Source organism: Macaca nemestrina, chromosome 3 (assembly GCF_043159975.1).
Source record: "Macaca nemestrina isolate mMacNem1 chromosome 3, mMacNem.hap1, whole genome shotgun sequence".
In the NCBI taxonomy this organism is placed as follows: Eukaryota; Metazoa; Chordata; class Mammalia; order Primates; family Cercopithecidae; genus Macaca; species Macaca nemestrina.
The window spans coordinates 149,864,963-149,890,584 of record NC_092127.1 but is presented as its reverse complement, the minus strand read 5'-3'; the positions used below and the strand labels follow the sequence as shown (position 1 = coordinate 149,890,584).

The 25,622-nt window shown below is 34.4% G+C and overlaps 1 protein-coding gene and 1 non-coding gene across 2 annotated transcripts in view; one reads left to right on the top strand and one right to left on the bottom strand.

Moving 5' to 3' along the window:
* Window positions 1–25,622, top strand: part of LOC105487679 (gamma-aminobutyric acid type A receptor subunit beta1) — a 418,256-nt gene that overhangs the window by 281,875 nt on the left and 110,759 nt on the right. Inside the window, exon 5 of the mRNA XM_011751201.3 lies at window positions 24,464–24,546. Coding sequence (XP_011749503.1) covers window positions 24,464–24,546 — 83 coding nt within the window. The remainder of the gene's footprint in view (window positions 1–24,463; window positions 24,547–25,622) is intronic.
* Window positions 6,932–7,035, bottom strand: LOC112427757 (small nucleolar RNA U13). Its single transcript, XR_003019487.1, has one exon. It is a non-coding gene; the product is annotated as a small nucleolar RNA U13 (small nucleolar RNA).

Genomic DNA, 25,622 nt, shown 5'->3' with positions numbered 1-25,622 from the left:
TCTGTTAGCCATTTGTATAAATCACTAGATGATCAGATCATGAAACCAAATTCCCAGTCATTGCTGTCACCAATGGAGAATAAGCCAGTGGCTATAAGCAAACTGGAAACAAAAATCAGTAGAGGGAAGAAAAATAGAGAAATTCAGTCAGCAAAATTAGGTTCTGTTGCCTCTTGGGTTTCATTTCTGGGAATCAAAAAGACATACCAAGCTTAAATCTCCTAATAAGATACACTATTCTGGCAACACATTTTACCTGGCTCTGTTAAATAAATCCATTGCATATTATAGTGGATTACCTCAAAAACAGTTCATAGGCAATCAGTTTAAAGAGATAAATTCATGTAAAAGTATAAAACAAACATGGATTAAAGATTTTAATGAGGTTGGACATGGTGGTTCACACCTGTAATTCCAACACTTTGGTAATTCAAGGCAGGAAGATTGCTTGAACCCAGGAATTCAAGACCAGCCTGGACAACATACTGAGACTCCCATCTCTACAATAAAAAATTAGGCAGACATGGTGGTGCATGCCTGTAGTCCCAGCTACTTGGAAGACTAAAGGTCAGGAGATCACTTGAGCCCAGGAAGTTGAGGCTGTAGTGAGCCATGATCACACCACTGCACTCCAGAATGGGCAACTGAGCTAGACCATGTCTCAAAAAAGAAAAAAAAAGAGATTTCAATTAACCCATTAATTAATGAGAGATTTAGTAAGATGCTACAGCTCATTCAAAGGAGAATCCAAGGACCACATACGCTGAAAAGACGTAGTATACTGAAAAAACATAGCATACTGAAAAGAATTTACAAATATATGCAAATTGGCAAAACTGGCCAATATCCACAGGGCAATAATCAATTGCAATTGCAATTCTACAGGTAGAAATTTGTTACATTTCTATCATTTTTAAATAATGTAGACAGTTCCAAAATAATTCATAGACAGTGAAGGTGAGACAATTTTGTCTACTAGACATCTGGTCATCTTTTTGGTTCATTACAAAATCTTTCACAATTTTTTTTTCCTGCAGAATGAAAGGTAAAGCCCTTTCTGAATTACAAATATAAAGAAATGTAGAGTGCTTATACATTCAGATCTGTACTTTGCCACAGATCAAGATTAAACATAGCACAAAATTCATGGTCATATGTTTCCCTCCTCTGATATACTAAGATTTCTCTTTTCATCCAACAATTCCCAATGTACAGGAGAGATACTGTGAGGATTTAAAAAGATAATATATGCAAAGTGCTTAGTACTGTTTCTTCCATTTTCCTATTTCTAGTTGCTGTATTAAATGTAGCCTTTAAATGGAGCAACTTATTTATAGAAAATTTGAATGTGAAATTTTAGGAAATGACTCAAGAGAGGAATGTTATTTTTACTTACTTTTATTAGAAAAACCTATTTTCATAAGTGATATTACAAGTTCTGCATATTTCTGAATATATCATTTACTGTAAGACTACTAATAATTAATATAAGATTCACAAATATTAACTCAATAAACTCCATTTAAATATTTTTAAATATACAAAATTCAAGAACCCTTTGCTGTGAGTCATGTTTTTAAACTCAAATTATGATGCATAAGGAATATTCAAAATTGAGCTCTATGTGTTTATTGTGCAATATTTTCTTAATTAACAATTAGGTTTAAAAATAAGATTTTCTGGGTACAAGATTTTGAATTTACTCAGTAGAATAATGATCTCTACTAAAATGTAGCTCTAATTTATGCAGTTCTTGTATAATAGGACTTCACAATTTATTCATTTAAATAGGCAAGGTACCAAAAGAGCCTTTCATTCAGATTAATTAATTATGGGAGTTAATTGGAATATTCAGTTTCCAATTTCAGGTTTCCATAAACCTGAAAAAGGTTATCGTGACTTTTGTTATCCTGTAGTGTAATGATCACAGAAATTAATTATGTTTAATGTAACCTAGGCAAAATTCTATGTATCATTTCCCTTGAAATACTTAGGAATCCAACTTACAAGGTATGTAAAGGACCTCTTCAAGGAGAACTGCAAACCACTGCTCAGTGAAATAAAAGAGGACACAAACAAATGGAAGAACATACTATGCTCATGGATAGGAAGAATCAATATTGTGAAAATGGCCATACTGCCCAAGGTAATTTAGAGATTCAATGCCATCCCCATTAAGCTACAGATGACTTTCTTCACAGAATTGGAAAAAACTGCTTTAAAGTTCATATTGGAACCAAAAAAGACCCCGCATTGCCAAGACAATCCTAAGCCAAATGAAAAAAGCTGGAGGCATCATGCTACCTGACTTCAAACTATACTACAAGGCTACAGTAACCAAAACAGCATGGTACTGGTACCAAAACAGAGATATAGACCAATTGAACAGAACAGAGCCCTCAGAAATAATACTACACATCTACAGCCATCTGATCTTTGACAAACCTGACAAAAACAAGAAATGGGAGAGGATTTCCTATTTAATAAATGGTGCTGGGAAAATTGACTAGCCATAAGTAGAAAGCTGAAACTGGATCCTTTCCTTACTCCTTATACGAAAATTAATTCAAGATGGATTAGAGACTTAAATGTTAGACCTAATACCATAAAAACCCTAGAAGAAAACCTAGGTAATATCATTCAGGACATAGGCATGGGCAAGGACTTCATGTCTGAAACACCAAAAGCAACGGCAACAAAAGCCAAAATTGACAAATGAGATCTAATTAAACTAAAGAGCTTCTGCACAGCAAAAGAAACTACCATCAGAGTGAACAGGCAACCTACAGAATGGGAGAACATTTTTGCAATCTACTCATCTGACAAAGGGCTAATATCCAGAACCTACAAAAAACTCAATCAAGGAAAAAAACAACCCCATCAAAAAGTGGGCAAAGGATATGAACAGACATTTCTCAAAAGAAGACATGTATACAGCCAACAGACACATGAAAAAATGCTCATCATCACTGGCCATCAGAGAAATGCAAATCAAAACCAACATGAGATACCATCTCACACCAGTTAGAATGGCAATCATTAAAAAATCAGGAAACAACAGGTGCTGGAGAGGATGTGGAGAAATAGGAACACTTTTACACTGTTGGTGGGACTGTAAACTAGTTCAACCATTGTGGAAAACAGTGTGGCGATTCCTCAAGGATCTAGAACTAGAAATACCATTTGACCCAGCCATCCCATTACTGGGGATACACCCAGAGGATTAAAAATCATGCTGCTATAAAGACACATGCACACGTATGTTTATTGCAGCACTATTCACAATAGCAAAGACTTGGAACCAACCCAAATGTCCATTGGTGACAGACTGGATTAACAAAATGTGGCACATATACACCATGGAATACTATGCAGCCATAAAAAAGGGTGAGTTCATGTACTTTGTAGGGACATGGATGCAGCTGGAAACCATCATTCTCAGCAAACTATGGCAAGAACAGCAAATCAAACACTGCATGTTCTCACTCATAGGTGGGAACTGAACAATGAGGTCACTTGGACTTGGGAAGGGGAACATCACACACCGGGTCCTATTGTTGGAGGGGCAGGGAAGGATAGCATTAGGAGATATACCTAATGTAAATGATGAGTTAATGGGTGCAGCACACCAACATGGCACATGTATACATATGTAACAAACCTGCACATTGTGCACATGTACCCTAGAACTTAAAGTATATTTTAAAAAAAAAAAAAAGTACCTGTGGTGTTATTACCTATGCATACATATAAAAGGGAATTCATGATAAATATTACTTTTAAATTTGAATGCACTGGCAGACAAAATGACCTTCAGTTACTTGAAAGAAAGTCTTTATGAAGCAGCTTTAGGCAGAAGGATATGGAATTCCTCTGAGAGTAAGAAGCAGCACAAGGAGCTCCTTCTTAGCTCTCCTATGCTTTCTTCAAATAAATTTCTTATTCACACTGGAAAAAAAAAAGTACATTTTTTAACTTTAACAATGTATGTGCTATGTGCTCACATGTTCTTTATGAATACAGTGTATTTAGAAATTTGTTTTGTTGTTTTTAGTTTGAGAGTTGGTGGTAGGAAAGGGAAGATCAGAAGAAATGCACATTTATTTACTCCGAATTTCTAGTTACTAAAACTTTATTTTAAAAGTTTGACTACTCTAAAAAAAAGAAAACCACAGAACCTCTGGGAATTTTGTAATTTATTTGAAATTGAATTTTAGAAGCCACAGCCTTCTTGCAGTATAAATAATGTATTTGCACACAAATTGAAATAAACATGAATAAATTTGCATTATTAATCTTTAATAAAGAACAATGTTGATAGTTTAAATTACACTTTAAATGTTTAAGGTGAATGTTGAAGGTGCTCTCTCTCTCTCTCTCTCTCTCTCTCTCTATATATATATATATATATATATATAAAATTCTAATGATGCTAATCAAAAATATATGAAACCTATATAGGAAATAACATCATGTTACTTCTTGTGATAAACTATTTTTGAAATATCTTCCTATATGTCCATGTATGTTTCAGTTTAAATGCTTCTCTAAACATTTCTTTATTTTCTTCATTTTTTTACTCTATCTTAAAGGTACAAATATAAGATCAGATTTATTTAAAGTTACCTTTTTATCATTTATTTTTAACTGACAAATAAAAACTATATATTTATTATGTACAACATGCTCTTTTGAAATATCTATACATTGTGGAATGGCTAAATTGTTCTAATTCACATATGCGTTACCCCACATATCATCTTTAAAAAATCTACTCTTTTAGAAATTTTCAAGAATACATTATTATTAACTAGAGTGACTGATTATCTCTCTAATCCCCCATCCCCACCTAGTCCCTAGTAACCAGCATTCTATTCTCTACTTCTATGACTTTAACTTGTTAGATTCCACATATGAGTGAAATCATGTGGCATTTGCCGTTCTGGGCCTGGCTTATTTCACTTAGCATAATGGCCTCTAGGTTTATCTATGTTATTATAAATGACAAGACTTCCTTCTTTTTTAAAACTGAATAGTATTTCATTGTGTATCTGCACACCACTTTTTCTTTATCCATTCAACTGTTAATGGACACTTAGTTGATTCCATATCCTTGCAATGAACATGGGAATGCAGATATCTCTTCAACAGACTGATTTTGTTTCCTTTGACTATATACCCAGTAGTGGGATTGCAGGATCATACGGTAGCTCTATTTTTAATTTTTTGAGGAACTTCCATACTGGTTCCATAATGGCTGTACTAATTTACATTCTCACCAACAGTGTGCTAGGCTTCTCTTTTCCCCACAACTCACCAACATTTATCTTTCATCTTTTCAAAAATAACCATTCTAAAGGATGTGAGGTAATATTTTGATTTTAATTTGCACCTCTAATAATTAGTGATATTGAACATTTTTTTCATATACATGTTGGTTATTTGTCTCCTTTTGAGAAGTATCCATTCAAATCCTTTGCCCATCTTTTAACTGGGTTACTTATTTTCTTACTATTGATTTGTATGAGTTCCTTAGATATTTTAGATATTAACCCCTTGTCAGATGTTTGATTTGTACATTCTTTCATTTCATAGACTGTCTCTTATCTCTGATTTTTTTCTAAACAAATTGCTTTTGACATAATTTTTCCAGTTTACAATGTTACAAATGGAAATTAATCAAATTTAGATGATATTTGAAGTACAAATTGGATTGTGATCAAATTCACAATGGTTTGTAACACTAGCAGTGAATCAGAACCATATGACTTCATTTATCTTCCCCTGGATTTTATGTATGGAGCTACTAAAATCTGCCAGAAAATATTAATTTTTAATTGTTCATGAAGTTAACATTCTAATGGCACTAATCAAAAAATGATGTTTTAATGGTTAAAAACAGAAATCCTCTTGTACCATGTAAATACTTGCTTTTCTCATAGAAAAGTCCAGCCACTGGTTCACTCACTTAACGTGGGAGGAAACTCAGACACAGATTAATCACTGAAAGCCTCATTCATGTATTCTTTTGTCAAGGACAATCATTTTGTTTCTTGAAAAGAAACCAACATTTTGTACTTTGAGGCCCTAATCTATTTGTATTCCTAATAGTAAGGGAAGAAGTAGGACCTTAACCCATGTTTATGCTTAGACTATTCAATGTGTATACCAGTGTTTTAGCCGCCTCTCCCTCAAGCCACAGGGTGTGTACAATTTAACAACTGGGAGGTCCTAAAATATCTAGCCTAATTTAAGCATACTTTTAGTAGTTTCGTGACCCTGGAAATCGTTCAACTGACAATGATCTGTGGTTGTTTATTTAACCAATGGACTCAAAATGATTTTTAATGAGAATTTAGTCAGGATAAAGAAAATGGATCTTTACCATGAATATATTTTCCAAGCAACAGTGGCATAATTTTTTAATGAAGACATCATACTGGTTGTCTTCTTTCTTCTTTAGAAAAGTAATGATTTCAGTGTTTCCTTAATTTCCATATTAATTTCATTACCTTACCCATCAATTCTGTGTCAGACACTGAGCCCTAGTAAATGTATCATTAGGAGATCATTTCCTATGGGGTACTTCCCATCTATTCAGGTGGAAGTCACACGAGAAACAAGTTACCAAATAAATAAACGTGTAATTGCAATAATGAGAAATGTGGAGAAATATATGTCAGTTTCAAACACCAAGATCCACGTAAGTTGATGAATTTCTTCATTGAAGGAACTCATTTTGAAAGATCATAATCATCACCCAGTATTAAATACCGGTTAGGTATAGAGTCAATGTGATGGAGAGATAATCTTTGTGTTCCTTTACTTTTCCTGTTGTAACTCGAACTGGGGACAGGAAGGTGGCTATGCCCAGTTCAAAGTAACATTTAAAATAAGAGTGTAAGTGGAGTTATTTTGGGATATTTTAAAATATCAGAAGCGTAATGTGCTGACCTCATAACAAGGTTTGAGAGAGGCATGTCTTACACCTGGGTGTGGAAATTAAATCATCATGCTCATGTACTACAAAAGGATCTTCATTTGAGGATTTATCTGTTTGTCTAAGGATATCAAATTGGAAAGTAACGGAGAGGTTAAAAATATAACATGTTGCCCTATTTGCTTCAGCTTCCTTTAAAGAAAGAACGATGGAAAGATGGACAAAAGACAGGATGTAACAAACCTGCACATTCTGCACATGTAGCCCAGAACTTAAAGTGAAATAAAATAAAATAAATAACACAATAGACAAAAAAAAAAAAAAAAGAAGAAGGGAAGGGGAGGAAAGAGAAAAGAGGGATGGGGAGGGGAGGGGTGGGGTAGGAGAAGGGGGAGGATTTGGGGTGGGAGGGAGAGGAACAGTGGGAAGAAGGTGCAGGGTGAGATAGAGATAGAAGATAGAAGGTAGAAGGTGTGAAGTAGAGATGGGAGTTGCAGGGTAGAGATAGGAGAAGGGTAGAGGAGAAAGGAGGGTGGAAAAGAGGAAGGAAAGGAGGGAGGAAAAAAGGAAGGAAGGAACCAATGATGGGAGGAGGAATTTTAAATTATTCCAATACCACCTTCATCCCATCCTATATTTTTTCCTTCCTCTACCTCTCCCTCCCCAGAGATAACCACTATTCTAAAATTATTGGGTATCCTTTAAATGTGTACATTTTTTAAAATTTGCTACACATATGTGATTCCCTAAGGCATATATGCTAATGTTTCATTCTTATAAAATTTTAAATAAATATAGTTTTGGTAAGCATCTCTTCTTGTTTTGTTTGTTTGTTTGTTTTCCACACAACACTATGTAAGACATACCCATGTTCATACAGGTAGACCTATTTTATTCATTTTAACTGCTGTAAAGTAATCCACTGTATATACACTAGAGGTGTGTATCTATTTAGCTTTGCTGGACCATTTTTATGTTTACTTATTTTGCTTTTACAAGGAGTGCTTGAGGAACACCTCTACTTATGTTTCCTTGTGTGCAGTGAGTCGGGAACTGGAAGTATAGTGACTGAGTCAAGAGGTAATCACTGAATCAAGATGTTGTCAAAATGTTTACCATGGTGGATGTATCCATTTATTTTCTCACCAAGAGTATAACTCCTAATTTTCCCAAAGGGACACAAAAATCCAATGTCACCAGACAATCTTGGCCAATCTCAGATAGCTAGAAAATGATCTCTCATTACATTAATTTATAATTTCTTTGTTATAGAAATAAATACTATTTCTTATTTTTAAAAAATAGTGTTTTGCTGATATACTGACTCCTCCAGAATTTGCCTATTTAACACTGGACCTATAAAAATGAATAGAAAATAAAACTAACTTTGTTTTGTAGCTTTTAAATATGGCCATTTTTAGGGATTTATGCTCACAAAAGCACAGAGACAGAAATCATGTTTTATTGTTAGCAAGATATCTGGAGTGCTTAATTATTAACTTGAAAATATACAAAATCCTCTTCCTATTTTTGTCTTTTAGAATATATGATGATCACCTCTCAATTAGCTTTATTTTGATGGTGTTCATTGTGAACTCTGAAAAGCAACACAGGCCTTATTTTAATTTTTTATTTCTATAACTTATATCTTCTTCCAAAAAAGTTTAACAATAAACACTAAAAATATATGTCAACAAAGATATTAAATTCAGCAACACAAATTTATTCAGCTACATAACTGAATAAGACAACACCAAAGTTAATCTATATTGGGATACTCTTTATTCCTGCCTGATAATTAATATTATTACTGATATTCTTTTAGTCATAAGTTGATATATTGATATATCTCTAATAATTTTGGTATCTAGAGAAAGAATAGTTTCAAATGCAGCTTGTAAACAATTATATTAGAAACCCTTCATCCTGTTAGTAATTAAAAAATTAAAATCACAAACGTACCATTTTTCATCTATTTAATGAACAAAAATATTATAACATTCAATTGAGAACCAGTGAAGAAAATTAATAATATTTTGCACTATAATTTAGCACAACCCTTGAAGAAAGCATTTTTGACATATACATTTTTGTATCTTTGGGTATAATAATCCTATTTGTTAGATACTAGCTAGAAAAATAATCCAAAATGTGGAAAAATAATACATTCATGAAAACGTTTTAGTTTCATTTTAAACTGATGAAATTGAAAGCCACCTAAATGTTCAACTTAAAGTATACTGTTTCCCATTGAAAAAATTACAATCCTGATGCCAATGAGGAAAATGTATCTGATATTAAGATTCAATGGGAAGGAAACAGAATCCTATGTATGATTACAAGTATGCAAAAAGTCCACATACATAGGGGAAGAATGAAAAGACATACTACAATGCTAATCGTTGTTCTAGAAGTAGTGTTTCTCCACTAATTTCAAGTTATTTGTTTTCTTTATTGCTTATTTAAATAGAAAATAAATGTCCTGGGCCTGCTTTTATCCCCTTAGGGAGCTGGGAATTTTGCACAATTTATACTTCTGTCCTGTTTGGTTTTGGTTTTGTTTGTTTTTTGTCAGCATAAAGCCATTGTTCTCAAACAACACAGTATCTTAATGCTCCATCACTCTTGAATCTTAGTTTACTCCTTGAGGAATACCATTTCAAAATGACTGATTACCTCTCAGTAAATGTATCAGTTCTTTGTTCTAGGAAAGAGAATCATGTGGCAAAGCAATAGAATAGGTTTGCAAATAAACCAAAAAAGTAGTAACTGTGAAAGAGATTCATGTATTTGCTCTAGCTCTTACTTCCTTGTTTAATTATCCTGCACTTGCTGATTCCAAGTCGTGGTATTCCGTTCCAGGTAAACATTTTCTTTGGCTTCTACTTTTACTTTAATATCTAGGTCGTTTCTGAATGCTTAGGGCTTGCTATTGTTTTAAATTGGTAAGAAAAGATACCACACTTCACCTTAGCCAAAAGATCAAGAAACCATTGCTGTTGTTTTAATTCCTTACAATTTGTCCACTACAGAAATTCCTAATAATCAAGATGATAAGAATATAGATGCTTTAATTTGAGGGGGAAGCCTCATTTTATTTCTGCTCCCTAATACATATTTCAGCTTATTGGTTAATAGAAAGTATTAAATATGGTAGAAATTAAATGCATACTCTTATGCTTCATAGAAATATGTGTATAATGATACAATTTAGGAAAAATAGTATGTCTTGAACTCAGCCAGACATTCATGGTAAAACATGACTAACACTGATACTGGAACTTGGACAAGAGCCTGTTAATTACTATTGTCCTAGTCCTTATTAATCCTTTAAAAAAAATTTTGCCCACCCTCAATCCCCTACTCTGATTTATGGACTGATCTTCATAATTATAAAGTGGTTCATGAATCACCCTGCCCCAACAGAAGTGAATAATAATGGGCCCATTTATGCAACATTTGGTGTGTAGCTAATTACCTGAAAATGACTGCCTGGGATTGCACTAAGAGTGTCATTAGCATTCAGCACTAAGTCTGCAAAAGAGAGGAGGGAAAGTAAGCAGAAATATGGAATCAAAAAATAAGAATAGCCATAAGAATGCTATTTACTCAGTGTGATTTTTTTAAAGCATCCTAAAGAACATTTAATGATATCTCCCAGTGACTGAATTGTTAAGTAAGTCATGGAGTATAGTGTCCTTTAAAATTATGTCCGTGGAGCATACCTAAGACTTAGGAAAGTTCTTACCTATAGGTTGACCAAAGCAGCAAATGAAATTGTTACATACAATATAACTTCAACTTTAAGAAGAAAATAAATTAATAATAAAACTGTGGTAATGACATTATGGGTCATTTTTTTCTCTTATCTATAATTTTCTGTATTTTCCAGATGTTTTAATAAGGCCATATGTTAATTTTGCAATGTATTTGTAATAGCAACGTTATATGTATTTTTTATTACTTTGGAAGCATATTGACTGAAAATGATAGCAGCTACTGCTAATCGAGTGCTTACTATGTATCAAGCATTGAACTTGTACATGCATATAATAACTCTCTTTTCCTTCCTATTCCATACCACATTCCACCTGCATCATACCTGCGTTCATGAGTTATCATAAACCTAGGTTAAGGCACATTGTGTCCAAGTTGCCGCCAACCAAATAAGTGTAGAATTAAACTGTCTTGCATTGCAATTGTGAGTGATATTTAGGCTTTCTTAATAATGGAAATATTTATCTGATGTAAGAGATCTGGATTTCTAAGAAAATGTCAAAGGTAGTAGTTCCAAATGAGAAATAAGCACACCTTACCTATTATATAAAACTAGTAGACAGTGACCCCATCTTCTCTCTTGAGACCTTACAGTATTACTGTATATACATATATATGACAGCATGAATATGTAGCTGGATGTTTTTAATTGCTGTAGCCAATGCTTACATTCCTGGTTAGTCATATATCATTTTATACTCACTATGGATTGGGTAATGAATGTCATAAATTATTGATAACTAAATAAATACTAAAAGTATGGTAAGGTCAACTTTTAATATTTGTACTTTGTTTCACTGCTCATGGAAGAAATTTTACTGAAGCAAATCTCTGCTTAGATTCATCTGGCCTGACTACAATAACTGGAGAGACCTTAACCCTTGAATCTAGTATATCTGGGTTTTAATCTCAGCATTACCATAGACTATGTAAACTTGGAAAAATTTAATAATCCAGTGAGATGTTAATTTTCTTATCTTTGATATTGGAGTGGAAAAGGCTTCAACATAGTAAGGCTATTATAAATCATAAATAATGCACATGTGGTAAAATAATGCTTTCTCCTCCAAAGATGTCCATATCCTAATTCTCTGGACCTGTAAATATGCTATTTCTCATGGCAAAAGGGGCTTTGCAGATGTAACTAAGATAAGGTCTCTGGCTGAGCACAGTGGCTCATGCCTGTAATCCCAGCACTTTGGGAGACTGAGGTGAGAGACCAGGAGGTCAAGCCCAGTCTGGCCAACATGGTGAAACCCCATCTCTACTAAAAATACAAAAATTAGCTGGGTGTGGTGGCGGGTGCCTGTAGTCCTAGCTACTCGGGAGGCTGAGGCAGGAGAATAGCTTGAACCTGGGAGGCAGAGGTTGCAGTGAGCTGAGATCACGCCACTGCACTCCAGCCTGGGTAACAGAGAGCGACTCTGTGTCAAAAAAAAAAAAAAAAAAAAGGAAAATAAAAAAAAAGATAAAGTCCACAGGATGTGGTAGCTCACGCCTGTAATCCCAGCACTCTGGGAGGCCAAGGTGGGTGGATCATTTGAGATCAGGAGTTCGAGACCAGCCTGGCCAACATGGTGAAACCCTGTCTCTACTAAAAATACCAAAAAAAAAAAAAAAAAATTACTGAGCATGGTGATGCTTGCCTATAATCCCAGCTACTGGGGAGCCTGAAGCTGGAGAATCTCTTGAAGCTGGGAGAGGGAGGATGCTGTGAGCAGAGATTGTGCCACTGCATTCCAGCCTGGATAACAGAGCGAGACTCTGTCTCAAAAAAAAAAAATAAATAAATAAATAAAAAAGTTGATTTTCCTGGAATATCTTAGTGGGGCCAGTGTAATCACAAGGGTCCTTATGAAAGGAAAGCAGGAGAGTGAGATGTACTTTAAAGATGGAGGACGGGTCCATAAGTCAAGGAATGCAAATGCCCCCTAGAAGCAGAAAAAGGCAAAGAAATAAGTTCTTCCTTGGAGTCTCCAGGAGGAACACAGCCCTGCTAACACCTTGATTTTAAGACTTCTGATCTCCAGAACTGTGAGTGAATAAATTTGTGTTGTTTTAAGCCACTATGTTTGCGGTAGCTTGTTACAGCAGCAAGAGGAAACTAATACTGTATGTAAGGTGCTTAGCACAGTGCCTGTCATCTAGGATTCTAACATAATACTAGCCAAAGTAACGCTGCCTCTTTAGATCTAGGTAAGAGTAGCCTGAACCTGCAATCCATTATTTGTAGGAGGCCAATGCCCTCCCCGAGACTGCTGAGGCTTCTCAAAGGGCTTATGTAATTTCTGGCTTTGAATTGCTTCAATTTGTAGAATACTGTTCCAATAATGCTGTCAGGATAAGGAATTCAGCCCCTTCCCAGTATTCCAAGTATAAAAATAAAACATTTACCCAAGGCTTTTGTGTGTGTGTGTGTGTGCGCGCGCATACAAGCATGCTTGGTGTGTATCAGGCTTTGAGTGAATACAGAAAATGTACTATTATTGTACAGCAAAAGTTTTAAAATTAAATATCAATATGGCTGTTCTTTAAAGTTTTTTACTACTCCAATGTTTTGCTTCCTCACACCTAAATCTCTTAAATCTCACAAAACGGTTTATCTCCTTTGGTTTCCTTATCATTTATGTCTCACACTCCTGGGATTTCACCTTCAAATACCAATGTATTTTTCTAAACAGACTAGCCAAACTCCTACCTAATAAAACCTGTCACAACTATGAAGATAATGCAAATTCTTTTCACCCTATTGCACTGAGCAGTTAACAAGTATTAACTGCAAAAAAAAAATCTATGTACTCATTAGTCATAACTTAGACTAACCCATCCATCTTCTCTCATCAGTTTCTTTGTGTAACGTAACTAACATGAATTAAAGGTGTATCCAAGAGGCTAAACGAGCCATTCTTCAAACACTCTATTGAGTGATACTGATATCAATCTTATAACTGCTACTAACTCTCAATTTCACCAATATTAGGGGTATTAATAGGGTTCAGCATTTTTAGGGAATTTTCATTCACGTTTTTCTTTCATACAGATTCTATTAAACTGTACAATTATGTTATACAGAGATTGGGTTTAAAACTTGGGAGTTCTTCCTGATAAAATTGATGATTATAGGAAAACCTCAACTGAGCATACATAATTTGTTAATTTAAGTTCACATTGCTATTTGCAAATGTACCCTCTCCATGTGTATATGTGTGCACACGTGTGTATTTGTGTGTGTGTGTATAAACCTAGGTTTCAAGAAACTTATGGGCCAAGGCTTTTGGATTATGTTTTGTCAGCAATTAGAATCATGCCACTTTCAGACATTAAATATAAATGATTTGCTATTACAATGACTCCTAAGGCCAACGACCATGCAGCATAAACCTTAATAAATGAATACTATAGTGACATGATTTCTGTTCATTCTAAAGTATCATGAGGCCACGGTTTCTAACTAACAGCCTATTATAGTGTTCTGATCTAACTTTCAAAATGTCAATAAATTGGATTATAATGTAATCCATTCTAAATGTCTTTGAAAGAAGACAGATGAATGTTACACTGTCATGAATCTACCTCTGGGAAATCTCTCTGCAGAAGAACAGTCAGTTAATGCTTTTGCCTTTAGCTGGTTTTACCCTCCTATACTTTCATTTGCTATCCACCAATAAAAATATTTTCACACACCAGAATGAAAATCTTGAGTTTGAAAAGCTAAAGACAGAATGAACAATTCAATCTTGAAGCCCTTAGTCTATTGATTTTTGTAATCTAATATTTGGCAACTTTGACTCGATAGAAGATTTATAATAATCAACCAGCTTCAGCCACAGTGTGAGTACTTTTCCATGTGGATGTGTTAACTAATGGTAGAAGTGACTAACGACTGTGAAGCAGTCATACTGGGCAAGGAGAACAAATGGAAATACAAGAGCAATCATTCTTAGAGATACTCATTGTTCCTTCTCACCCAGAAGACAGGAGAGCTGAACAGAACTCTGCCGAGGGACATCTCTCTTTTTGTTGATGATCTGGGGAATTCTTGCTGAGCATTCTTTTCTCACAAAGAGCTCATACACTCAGCTCACTTAACCATAAGCATTACAAAATGTAGAAATGCCAAACTCTTAAATCAGCAGAGTTCAACACTTTGTTGCACAGATTTCTATAGCCTAACATAGATTCATGAGTATGTGCTTGTGTGGGAGTACCTGTCTGAGTCTCAATAATTCCTCCCTTCTCAGAGGGCCCTGTGGGTCTTTGGTGACCATATTTGTATTTGTGTATTCGTGCTGTCCTCCAACCCTTACTCAATAGTTGTGGGAGAGTTGGTACCTAATGCAAGTTAGAACAGTGAAATCCTCCTGTGAGTCTGAAATTTGGAACATATATATTCCAAGATGGAAGTTGTTTCAGTACTTTCCAAAGGAAACCAGATGACTTCTTGAGAGTAAGTTCTTAGAGCTATTGATTTCTTACCTTGCTAAGTTGTGATGATTACTCAGTTCTCTTTAATATTACATTGGGATTTAGAGGAATAAAAGTCAATTGGCCCAGGAGATCATAGTTTAAAAAACAATGAGTTATAGTCAAGTCTTGGTGTGACATATAGTTCCCTAGGTGATATCACTTATATTCCTTATAACTATTGATTGTTGAATAGATCGATCATAATGGCTAGCAACAGTAAATTCAGTTATGCTTCCTAAAAGTTGGGTTTTTAAAAAAATTACTCACAACTCTAAGTACCCACACACGAGACATTAACTAGGTATTTTGTAGACAATGCTACATTGGCTATGTAAACTACTTTGTAAAAGCTATTATAATTCACAACTCTGAATCAATGGTTCAATATTATATTTCTTTTTTTATTTTTATTTTTTATTATTATTAAGTTCTAAGGTACATGTGCATAACATGCAGGTTTGTTACATATGTATACTTGTGCCATGTTGCTGTGCTGCACCCATCAACTCGTCAGCACCCATCGACTCGTCATTTACATCAGTTATAACTCCCAAAGCAATCCCTCCCCACTCCCCCCTCCCCATGATAGGCCCCGGTGTGTGATGTTCCCCTTCCCGAGTCCAAGTGATCTCATTGTTCAGTTCCCACCTATGAGTGAGAACATGCGGTGTTCGGTTTTCTGTTCTTGTGATAGTTTGCTGAGAATGATGGTTTCCAGCTGCATCCATGTCCCTACAAAGGACACAAACTCATCCTTTTTTATGGCTGCATAGTATACCATGGTGTATATGTGCCACATTTTCTTAATCCAGTCTGCCACTGATGGACATTTGGGTTAATTCCAAGTCTTTGCTATTGTGAATAGTGCCACAATAAACATACGTGTGCATGTGTCTTTATAACAGCATGATTTATAATCCTTTGGGTATATACCCAGTAATGGGATGGCTGGGTCATATGGTACTTCTAGTTCTAGATCCTTGAGGAATCGCCATACTGTTTTCCATAATGGTTGAACTAGTTTACAATCCCACCAACAGTGTAAAAGTGTTCCTATTTCTCCACATCCTCTCCAGCACCTGTTGTTTCCTGATTTTTTAATGATCGCCATTCTAACTGGTGTGAGATGGTATCTCATTGTGGTTTTGATTTGCATTTCTCTGATGGCCAGTGATGATGAGCATTTTTTCAAAACTGGATCCTTTCCTTACTCCTTATACGAAAATTAATTCAAGATGGATTAGAGACTTAAATGTTAGACCTAATACCGTAAAAACCCTAGAGGAAAACCTAGGTAGCACCATTCAGGACATAGGCATGGGCAAAGACTTCATGTCTAAAACACCAAAAGCAACGGCAGCAAAAGCCAAAATTGACAAATGGGATCTCATTAAACTAAAGAGCTTCTGCACAGCAAAAGAAACTACCATCAGAGTGAACAGGCAACCTACAGAATGGGAGAAAATTTTTGCAATCTACTCATCTGACAAAGGGCTAATATCCAGAACCTACAAAGAACTCAAACAAATTTACAAGAAAAAAAACAAACAACCCCATCAAAAAGTGGGCAAAGGATATGAACAGACATTTCTCAAAAGAAGACATTCATACAGCCAATATTATATTTCAATGCATGTCCTGATTTAATAATGGAGTGGTTAACTAACCAGATGACATTTTTTCTGAAAATGGACTAAATAAAGTGAGATGTGCTGACCAATCGTGCTCAAATAATACTCTCAAGTATCCCTAAGGCTTTTTCTTTAATGGTGCCACAAATGTTGGATTCTAATTTTATTTAAAACTATTATAATTATTTTTTGCTGCACACCTACAACCATCCGATGCTTGACAAAGTTGACAAAAACAAGCAATGGGGAAAGGACTCTCTATTCCATAAATGATTCTGAGATGACTGGCTAGCCATATTCAGAAGATTGAAATTAGACTGCTTCCTTACACTATAGTTCATATTTTTCATCCACATTTAAACAGGATATCAGGATGCCTTATAATCACATCTTTTCTAGAATCATGCTTTAGAAAATCATGTGTGGGGCCATCCAACTCAAGAGGGGTTAAAGACTTAGATGTCAAAAAACAAACAAACAAACAACAACAAAAAAAAAAACACAAAAAAACGGCCGGGCGCGGTGGCTCACGCCTGTAATCCCAGCACTTTGGGAGGCCCAGGCGGGCGGATCACGAGGTCAGGAGATCACGACCATCCTAGCTAACACGGTGAAACCCCGTCTCTACTAAAAAAAAAAAATGCAAAAAATTAGCTGGGCGTGGTGGCGGGCGCCTGTAGTCCCAGCTACTCCAGAGGCTGAGGCAGGAGAATGGCGTGAACCCGGGAGGCAGAGCTTGCAGTGAGCCGAGATCGAGCCACGGCACTCCAGCCTGGACGACTGAGAGAGACTCTGTCTCAAAAAAAAAAAAAAAAAAAAAAAAATGGAAGTTAACCTCAGAAATACCATTCTGGACAGAGGATCTGGCAAAGATTTCAAGACGAAGACAGCAAAAGCAATTGCAACAAAAACAAAAATTGACAAATGGGACCTAATTAAACTAAAGAGCTTCTGCGCAGCAAAACATCATTAGAATGTTGTTCATCAACAGAACAAACAGACAACCCACAGAATGAGAGAAAAATTTTGCAAACTACACATCTGACAAAGGTTTAATATCCGGAATATATAAAGAACTTAAAGAAATCAACAAGCAAAAAATGAACCAAGCCCTTAAAAAGTAGGCAAAGAACATGAACAGACACTTTACAAAAGAAGACATACATGCATCCAACAAGCATATAAAAAATGCTCAACATCACTAATCATTAAAAGTGCATATAAAACCACAATGCGATACCATCTCACACCAGCCAGAATGGCTATTATTAGAAAGTAAAATAATATGAGATGCTGGTGAGGTTGCAGAGAAAAAGGAAAACTTATACACTGCTGGTGAAATGTAAATTAGTCCAGCCATTATGAAAAGCAGTTTGGTGATTTCTCAAACAACTCAAAACAAAATTACCATTTGACTCAGCAATTCCCTTGTTGAGTATATACCAAAAGGAATATAAACCATTGTACCATAAAGACACATACACACATATGTTCATCTCAGTATTATTCACAATAGCAAAGGCATGGAGTCAACCTAAGTGGCCATTAACAGTAGACTGGATAAAGCAGATGTGACACATATACACCACAGAATACTGCAAAACCATAAAAAAGAATGAGATCATGTGCTTTGCAGCAACATGGATGGAGGTGGCAGCCTAAGTGAACTAACACAGGAACAGAAAACCAAACACCACATGTTCTCACTTATAAGTGGGAGCTAAACATTAAATATTAGTATATATGGACACAAAGAAGGGAACAACAATCACTGAGGCATACTTGAGGGTGGAGGGAAGGAGGAAGGTGAGGATCGAAAAACTACCTATTGGATACTATGACTATCACCTGGGTGGTGAAATAGTCTGTACACCAAATCCCTGTAACATATAATTTACCTGTATATCAAACCTGTATATGTACCCATGAACCTAAAATAAAACTTAAAAATATATATAATAAATATTTTAAACTGTAATAAGAAGCATTAGACTGTCACCTGTCCTATGTTACTTTTTTAAATGTCTTAGTTGCTTTTTCTATTGAGGTAAAATATACATATATAATTTACCATCTTTACCACTTTAAATGTATAGTTCAGTGGTAATTAATATACTATATGCTTATATTTCCTTTCATCACTCCCTTTTCTTGGTCTTTGATAACTACCAGTTTACATTCTATGTTGAGATCCATCTTTTTTAGCTCTCACATGTGCATTAGAACATGCAATATTAGTATTTCTGTGCTTGGCTTACTTCAATTAACATAATGGCCTCCAGTGCCACCCATGTTGCTGCATATGACAGGATTTCATTTTTACGGCTGACTAATATCCCATTGTCCATATCTACCACATTTTCTTTCTCCATTCATCTGTTGATAGGCACTTAGGTTGATTCCATATTTGGCTATTGTGAATATGTTGCAATAAATATAAGAATGCCCCATGTTAACACATTCAAGATCACTATATTAACTTGTGCTGCCAGGTTAAATTATGCAGAGCATTGAGCACCAAGTAAAGCTTGCCTTTAATCTATCATTAAGTACTTCTAGAGACCAACTATTTATGGATGTTCCTAAACTAATTACAATGGTGTCATTGACTATAAAGGTGGTTTCTTGGCACAGGGATTGGGGCTGTTGTTGTTGCTGTTTTCCCAATTCAGGGTAGCCTTTGCTTGGTTATTTAAGAATTTAGAAGAAAGTACTTCACTATTTATAAGAATTTTCTCAATGCTGTATAAATAAAATGCAACAAATATAAATTGGTAATGAGAGAGGCTTAAAACCATAATTCTCATCACAATCCCTGCTTTTAGAAGTGTGTGTCCATTAAAATGGATCAACATTGGAACTTATAAGGTGATTTTATATTAACAAAATATGGTTTTTATTTATTTCATTTGTACTTTACATACTGAGGTTCCTTATCAAATTTGTAAACCATCATTGTAGCAGGATTTCTTAACCTTGGCACTACTGACAGTTTAGAAAAGCTAAGTCTGTGTTGTTGGGGACTGTCCTATGCATGGTAGGATGTTTAACAGCATCTCTAGGCTCCATTCACTAGATTCCAGTTTCAAACTTTTAGGTCCAGATATATTTCCAAATGTCCCCAGTGAGGCAAAATCATCTCTGACTGAAAAGCATCAGCTAAGTTGTAGAATCATAGGACTTGCCATATTTTAGTAATTCCGAGAGAATGTTCCCCTCTTGACAGTTTTTGAATTCATAAGAAGCTGTTAAACAAAAAATATGGTAAAGGAGAATAGTAGATAAATGCATTTTTAATATTTATTGTGGTTTTTTTGTTTAGGGTGTTCGAATCACTATGAGACTAAAAAAAGAATGTTGCAGAACTGTATTTTTAGACAACAAAAGATATTCATGATGTATTGTTAAGTGAATAAATTAATTAACCCATATGATCAGGGGAATGGAAAGCATAGTGTTTTGTAAAACATTTTGAAAAAAATTTTTTAATTAAACTTGAAAATTCCTTTTGCTTCGAAGTAATGCTTAAATAAATTCAAGTAAATTTGTTATTATAAATTCAAATAAATTGACCAATGTCCTGTCTATGAAAAAGTATCAAAAGGCTTCAAAAGGTATCCTCTGTGAATTTTCTTCTTTCATAGTGAAAGCCAAAGGAAAATTGGAAAAAGGTAGGGTTTTTCCTTTTCCTTTAAGGAAAAGAAGCCTTTATTGCTGATAGTTTAGCACGAATGACCAAAGCAATAACTCACCTTGGAACCTCAAAAATCCTCGGAGATGGATAGCTAGATAGATAGAGAGTATGCATATATATATACACATGTGAATATATCAGTGTGTGTATGTATATACACACTTATACAGTTTACTGTAGTACAGTACATATGCTGTGTACATAAAGTACTACAGTATATTCAGCGCCCTTTCATTTGAAAAAATAAAATGGAACACAAATGCCCACAAAAGGATGATTAGAAAATACATTATTACATTTCCACACAATTGTAGTAAATTTTTAAAAAGAGCTTATTATTTATTAATGCAGAAGCAAATTCATGATGCATTGTTAAAGAAAATAAGCAAAGTGCAGGGTAGTGTGTGTTGTAGGCTACTGTCTTAAGAGGTTATCTCCCTAAGAAGACACAGCTGTGCTTCTATTTACATAGAGTATTTTAAGAAAATTTCAAATTGTAGCTCCTGGAGATTAAGATAAAAAAGAAACATCATTTAAGTTGAATTTTTGTGTTGTTTAACGTATGATTACACTTTATGGGGAGGACCGTTACATTTTTAAAAGTTCTTTGTCATTCAAAAGTGAATCGAAAGGTTGTAAATGTGGACTCACCATCTGAATTTTAGTTACTCTCAGACTTCACTGACCAGAAAAACATCCCAGGTAAGAGAAAATGAAGAGATAATGAAGTCCAGATAGGATATGTAGAGTTAGAGTACTTGAGTTTGAATAAACACAAAAGCTCAACTGGAGGTGGTGAATATGGTATTAACTCTCATCCTAGGATAGTGTTTCTTCCTTGGTTATATGCTACCTGTGGAATACAAGTGGACCAGAGCTTCAGAGACAAATCTGACAAATCTCTCTAACAGTGGGAAGTGTGAAGCACCTTAAGTCACAGAAGGCTGGTTTCGTTGTTGTTGTTGATGATGATGATGTCGTATTTAGTTGTAGCAAGAGAGGAAGATAAGCTTTTTATGTATAATGTAGATTCCTCCCATTCACAAATTCTGCAGATAGTAGCACAGACATTGCTAAAGTGATAATAAAAATAGAAAGGGTCATGAGATAATAACAGCTATAATAATGATCATCATTTGGAGAGCACTTCTTAAGTATGGGGCACTGGGCTAAAAGCTTTGCACACATTATCTCTTTTAATTCTCACAGCAATGCTCTGTAGTAGGTGCTTTGATTAATGAGAGGACTGAGTTGCAAGGAGATAATTTAATTAATGCAAACTCACGCCACTTGTGGCAACAAAGTTAAGACTCAAACTAAATCTGCCTATCTTTAAAATTTTTAGTCACAAAATATGTTAATAGCTTTATTGGGATATTATTGAAATATGGCTATTGCAAATTATAAATTTGCTACATTATTTATGAAAGTAATGTAATCCTCAATAAAATATTAGCAAGCTAAATTCAATAGCACATTAAAAGGATTATATACAATGACCAAGAGGGATTTGTTACTGGGATGCAAGGATGGTTCACCATATGTGAATTAATCAATGCTATATACCACATTAGCAGAATGATGGATAAAGACTACATAAGGATATCAATAGATGTAGAAAAGCATTTGACAAAATGCAACATCTTTTGTGGCAAAAGCTCTCAACAAAATAGGTATAAAAGGAACTTTCCTTAACATAATCAAAACTGTATATGAAAAATCTAGAGCCAATATCATAATCAATAGGTCTTGGGATTAAAGCTGGGGCATTACACGACTTGACTTCACATTGTAATACAAATATATTCTGATCAAAACACTATGGTAATGGCACAAATACAGACATATAGGCCAATGGAACAGAATAGAGAAACCAGAAATAAATACATACACTTGTGGTCAACTGATCTTCAGCAAAGGTGCCAGGGCACACAATGGGGAAAAGACAGTCTTTTTGACAAATGGTGTTTGAAAAACTGGATATCCACATGCAAAATAAACAAATAAATAAATTTGATCCCTATCTCATGCCATACATGAAAATCAACTCAAAACGGATTAAATCCTTAAACATAAATATTGAAACTGTAAAACAACTAGCAGAAAACATAAGGAAAAACCTTCTTGACATTAGTCTTAGCAATAATTTTTTAAATATTATACCAAAAGTCCAGACAATAAAAGCAAAAACAGGTAAGTGGGATACATCAAACTAAAAAGCTTATATGCAGCAAAGGAAACAATAAACAAAATGAAAAGGCAACCTATGGAATAGGGAAAAATATTTGCAAATCATATACTGATAAGTGTTAATATCCAACACATATAAAAAATCACATACAATTCAATAACAAAATATAAATAATTTAAAAATGAGCAAAGAACCTAAACAGAACTTCTCAAAAGAAGAAATTCAGATGGACAACAGGCATATGAAATAGTGCTCAACACTAAATCGTCAGAAAAATGCAAATCATACCCACAATGAAATACCACCTCATACCTGTTAGGATGTCTATTGGTAAAAAGACAAAAGACAAAAGCGTTAGCAAGAGTGTGGAGAGGGAAAAGAACCCTTGTACACTGTGAATGGAAAAATAAATTAGAAGGTTTTTGATCTTGCTTCAGATGACTTTGACTAGTCAGAGTCTTTCATGATTCCATATAAATTTTATGATTATTTCTTCTATTTCTGTAAAAAGTACCATCTGGATTTTTGAATGTGTAAGATGGTTTTGGGGAGGTAGTATGAACATTTTGACAATATTATTCTTCCAAGACATGAACATGGAATGTCTTTCTATATATTTGTCTTTTTAGACTTCCTTCATCAATGTTTTATAATTTTCAATGTACAGGTCTTTTTTTCTCTTTAGTTAAGTTAATTCCTAGGTACTTTGTTGTTGTTGTTGTTAATGTAAATGAAGTTGTTCTCTTAATTTACCTTTTGGAGAGTTTGTTATTAGTATATAAAAATGCCACTGATTTTTGTGTGTTGATTTTGCACCCTGTAATTTTATTGAATTTATTAGTTCTAATAGTTTTCATGGAGTCTATAGAATTTTCTACATACATAATTATGTCATCTGCAAAAAGAGATAATTTTATTTATTTATTGTGATTTGGATAGCTTTTATTTAATTTTCTTGCTGATTGCTCTAGCTGGGAGTTCAGTACCATGTTGACTAGCAGGGCCAAGAGGGACCACTCTTGTTTTCTTCCAGATCTTAGGGGAAAAGCTTTAATTTTTCTGCATTTATTGAGATGATCATGTGGTTTTTATTTTATGTTGTATCACATTGATTGATTTGTATATGTTGCTGATTGTTGCATATCCATCCTAGCATCCCAGTAATAAATCCCACTTGGTCATGGTGTATGATCCTTTTGATATGCTGTTGAATTTTATTTGCTAGTATTTTATTGAGAATGTTTGCATCTAATTCCATTAGGGATATTGGCCTGTACTATTCATTTCTTGTATTGTCTGTCTAGCTTTGGAATTAGAGCGAAGCTGGCCTCATTAAATGAATTTGGCAGTTTTCCCTATTCTATTTTGTGGTACAGTTTAAGAAAGGTTAGTATTAGTTCTTCTCTGAATGTTCATGATTATTTCTCATCCATGAACCATCTGGCCCTGGGCTTTTCTTTGTTGGAAAATTTTTTTATTACTGATTCACTCTCCTTGTTTGTTATTTGTTTGTTCAGATTTCTGTTTTTTATTGACACAGTTTGGGTAGGTTGTATGTTTCTAGAAATTTATCCATTTCCACCTGTTCATCTAGATTATCCAATTTGTTGACATATAATTATTCATAATAGTTCCTTAAAATCTCATAAAATTTTGATGCCTTGTTTCTACCAACTGGTAAACATGATTTGGGGCTAGGAAGCCTGGAAATGAAATGTCATCACTTTTGTAATGTTTTCTTTTTTATCTCTCCACTCTATCAGAATCACAACCACAGCTGCATGTATGATGGATCTTCGAAGATATCCACTGGATGAGCAGAACTGCACCCTGGAGATTGAAAGTTGTGAGTTACTTGGACAGGGGCATGAAAAGGAGAGATGCTTCTTTCACCCAATGGAATTCAACTTCTCACTGAGTTAATTAGTACCAGGATTTTTTAGCTGCACTTGTCCGACAAGTTTTCAAAGGGTTTATATTGGTGGCTCAATGAAGTTATTGTTTTGAACAATTAGGGAAAGTTCACTTATTTTAGATCAACAATTTATAAACTCATACTTTCTCCTTCTCAGAGTGTAGTTTCTCCCAAAGTCTTCCAATATCCAAGCTGGATTAATAAGAAAGGAAAGATATTTTAATATTAAAAGAGTTTGTGAGATTGTTTTGACCTAAACTATTGTAAATTGTCTTTTAGAAAAACATTATGTTAGTGTCTTGTGTGAATAATGTGTCTTTCCTCATGAAAAGAAAAAGATGATAAATTACACTCATGAGACATGCTTTGCACCAAAGACTTAATGGTTTTTAAGTCTAGTGACTAATTTTAGTTTGTCCTCTTGGGCTGCTTTTTCACTGATTGCTTTCTTAACAATTCAAATATTTCAGCTATGAAGATTTAATCTGACTATCTTTTTGTGATTATTTCTCAGCCATCAGCCTGTAGGTATTTGAGAGCATTAATTGTGAACACCAAAGCTAAGCCATTTCTTGGTTTTCAGAGGTGCAAAAAAGTCCAGTAGCTAATCAGACCATTATTATAGTACCACTTAATGTAATGTTAGAAATTGACAGATGTTTATTTAGATCATCTAAAATGCTTTCTAGATGTAAACATTAAGAAAGTAAAGGAAAATGGGAAAATTCCAGGTCATTCTATAGTATTGTTGAAGAATGAATGTATTTCCCCAGTGTCTCATCACGAAGCAATTACATTAACCTTCTAGTTCCACTGTATACATAGAAATAGATGAAGGTGTTAATGTAGATGTAATTACAAGTTTAAATATAGACATTGACCTACTACCACCAAAACCTAGAATGAACAAGAAAATTCATGAATAATTCTCTAATAAATATTCTAATTTTAAATCTCATTATATAAAGAAGTTACTAGGTATTGAAAGGTGTTTATATATATAAAGT